At 43.2% G+C, this 3,389-nt stretch overlaps 1 protein-coding gene across 2 annotated transcripts in view; it reads left to right on the top strand.

Annotated features, from left to right (window-relative positions):
- LOC118339900 (aryl hydrocarbon receptor-like) overlaps nucleotides 1-3,389 on the top strand; it is a 50,535-nt gene that overhangs the window by 599 nt on the left and 46,547 nt on the right. Inside the window, exon 2 of one of the 2 annotated variants that reach the window (XM_035677713.1) lies at nucleotides 1,089-1,276. The exons of the other annotated variant lie outside the window; for it this stretch is intronic. Within the exon in view, the coding sequence (XP_035533606.1) occupies nucleotides 1,089-1,276 (188 nt within the window). The remainder of the gene's footprint in view (nucleotides 1-1,088; nucleotides 1,277-3,389) is intronic. 2 annotated transcript variants of the gene reach the window in all.

The following is a 3,389-nucleotide window of genomic DNA, read 5'->3' as shown; positions in this document are numbered from 1 at the left end:
TGTAGTTTGTTCTATATTTAACTGAGAGTGGAACCAGTGTTTGTGCAGTGTCTTAAGTAACCATCATATACGTCTGTCCTTCTGTCTTTAAGGAACAAAGTGTCTGAAACAACATTTGGACCATCGTTAAAAACCTTTGAATGCTTCAGTTAAACGAACGAATCAAACGTACACAGACAGGTAAACGTGTCGTCAGGTTTTCCAGGTAGATTGTATCTGAACCGGGTCAAACAAGAGCAGAGTCTCTGCGAATAGAAACTGTAAATAAATGTCTCCTTTAGGAAATCATTTCCTCTCACTCAGCGTTTGTAAACTGTGTATAAAGAACTTCAACAGTTCATAAATCCTCAGCTCCATCCTTCCCTCCACGCTTTCTGCCCGGCGCCGACACAACGGAGCTGAACACACAGGTGATAAACAAGCCCTGGAGCAGGTGACGTCAGGCTGCTCACCTGGTTCCCACGGCAACAGCGGATGGAGCAGAACATTTTAATCCCCGACATTCAGCAGCTGTGAGGCAACAACAACCATAAGAACACAGAGATCAAGAGGCTGGAGTTACGTCACCGTTTAATTAATATGTAGAGTTTTCACACATAGAATACTTTTGTGTCCTTTATAACTGCTGTGGGACAATAAGGAGCTGGTGAAGAGAGAGAAAACTGACACTAGTGGATCAACATTAATCTGTAATAATATAATATTTCTATTTCTCTCTGTCTTTAAACAAACTGTTTACTTTCGCCCTTTTTCAGCGTGCAGTGTGTTTGATCTGATGTTTCTCCTGCTGTGTGTTCAGTCGTCAGTGTCTCGTATAAAGTGTGTCGTCTCAGTTTATCCCCGCTGCTGTTGCACTGAGACACACGCGCGTCAGTGTACTGAACACATTTACCCTCGAGCTTGTTTGTAAGACTCATCGTGACCTTTCTGAATCCCAAACTCAAGCTTGGACTGTCGGGGGAAACTAACCTTTTCCCACAGGGTTTTCTCTCTCTCTGTCTGTCTGTAAAGCTCCTTCCTGATTTCCTATATTCATCAACCCCTTCGTTGTTACTGTGTTGTAATGTCGTCCTCTTTCTGTCCCGCAGTCCCAAACCACCACCTCCCGATGGCACTAAGTCCAACCCCTCCAAACGCCACAGAGACCGCCTCAATGGCGAGCTGGACAAGCTCACCAGCCTGCTGCCCTTCACCGAGGAGGTCCGGGCTCGGCTGGACAAGCTGTCCGTGCTCCGCCTCAGCGTCGGATACCTGAAGGTCAAGAGCTTCTTCAACGGTGAGTGTCCAAACTGTGACAGTTCGGCTCCAAATAATGTCAGATATTCACTCTCTTTAGCTGCTGAACGCTCCGTCTTTTGAGTGAGTCATATGAGAAGGAGGTCTTATGACATAAGGAGTCAGAGAAGTGTTTGTAGACAGACTTTGTGGGTGTGTACCACCTCCGCTGGTTTCCTGTGAGAAACCCAGTTTGTGGAAACTACTAAAATACCTTCAGCCGATCAATCCCACTGCGGTGAGTGTAAGCAGTTTATCGTAAGCTTTTGTTGTGCCCTAAAAAGACAGAAGCACCGATACAAACAGTGTCAAACATCCTGCTCACATTTAGCTGGGAGATACTGGTCTTTAGTGTGTTTGACACTGGAAGTAGAAACTGGTTTAAGGGCAGATTGTCTAGACTGCAACTCAAACTCTAGTATTCATTTTCAAACACGCTCGAAGCAGCTAGAAGTTAGAGCGGGTCAGATATCTCCAAATATAACATAAAAATGACTATTAAATTAGTTTAATTAGGTTAAATAAAATAAATTTGACTTAAAATAAAGTGGAAGGAAGGAGATTAAATGCTCGTCTCCTGCTAGAAAAGGAGATAAACCTCCATGTTTCTGTCAGCGTGACGCAGGGAAACGTGAAGCTCACTGAGATTATTCCAGTTTCCAGCGAGCTTCCTTATATTGTTCTGCTGCCTCTCTTTAAAATAGCATCCATTCGGTCCAGACAGTCTGACAGACGAGCTTCCTATTTACAGTAAAGGGGAGGTATACACTACATACTGTCTGCATCTGTGCTTTTCTCCATTTTTGATATATGAGCGACAGTGTTTGATGAAAGTGGACTTTTGAATGTAGCTGAGGAAAACAAACAGAGAACAACAACAACAGGAGTAATACTGTAAATACTGGAATAAAAACCTGCTCTCGTGTTGAATTAGGCCTTCAGTGCAGGAATCAATGAGCGTTTTTGTTCTGAAACGAAGTGAGCCAGAAATCTCAGCTGCTGGCGAGTAATCAATGAGTCACTGGCATTGACTAACAGCCCTATCAACCCCCTGCAGGCATCGAATGGTGTATTTGTGCTCTGAGACAGTAAAAACTGACTTATGGCCTCTTTGATGTGTGTGTATCTGCAGAAACTGTTCTCATCAACACAAAGGAGAGCTTCAGTCTTCTCGACCTGTTGCCAAAGGAAACAGACAGCAGAGCCTGTTGCTTCGGAGTCATAAATTATTTGGCAGCGCTGGTCACTTAGCGTCGGCTGAACAAATGCGTTTGGAGGCAGCGTCGGGAGTCTGGTTGCTTTCAAACTGCGCTGTCAGTGCGGGCTCTCGCAGCTTCACTCAGCGCGTTCATTTTGAAAGAAGATCAGAGGGAAGGGAGCGAGTGTTTGATTCAGATTTATTAACTCAAGAACATGCTGACGTGGTGTGGAGTAGAGATGTGTACCAGTAACAGTTTAATATAAAAACAACCCCCATCCAATGTTTGTATTTTCCTCTGTAATACCGGAGGATAGCTCTGCATTGCATTAGGAAGAAGCTGTTCTTCCATGTTTCCTATATTTAATACATTCATATTAATATAGACTGTGACACTAAATAACTAATAAACAAAGCTCTCTCCGTAGTATGTGTCTATAAAAGTGTCCTGCAGAGTTTGTTGAACTGTATTGTTCCGGATCGCTAGCTGTAGCAACAGTCTGTCTGTCACCAGCTGAAATGAAATGAGAGAATATTTATCTACTGGATAAATATTCCTTTTTTATTTAGGTTTTCTTTGCCAGAGAAAAGATCTGCCAAGCCCGCCTGTGTGGCACTAATGTTATTTATTAAGGTGTGAATCTCTCCCTAAAACAATCCTATATGTATGTACATATAATAATCTGATATCTCATTGCTTACCTTCAAAGACATTTAATACAATAATAACTATTTTTCTCTTTATGGGGAAAAAAGGAAGACAATTGTCTCATTTCAGAATTACAGTTATTGTGTTCGTTCTTTTTCAACAGACAAACTTTCTGCTGCGATTACCTTAGACCTCGCCCAGTTGGGGCTCAGTTGGGGCCCAGTTGGGGCTCAGTTGGAGCTGAGTTGGAGCTCAGTTGGGGCCCAG

This window comes from Morone saxatilis, unplaced genomic scaffold (genome assembly GCF_004916995.1).
Source record: "Morone saxatilis isolate NCDOM2014 unplaced genomic scaffold, NCSU_SB_2.0 Contig6, whole genome shotgun sequence".
Lineage (NCBI taxonomy): Eukaryota > Metazoa > Chordata > Actinopteri > Moronidae > Morone > Morone saxatilis.
This window is presented reverse-complemented; position numbering and strand designations above follow the sequence as displayed.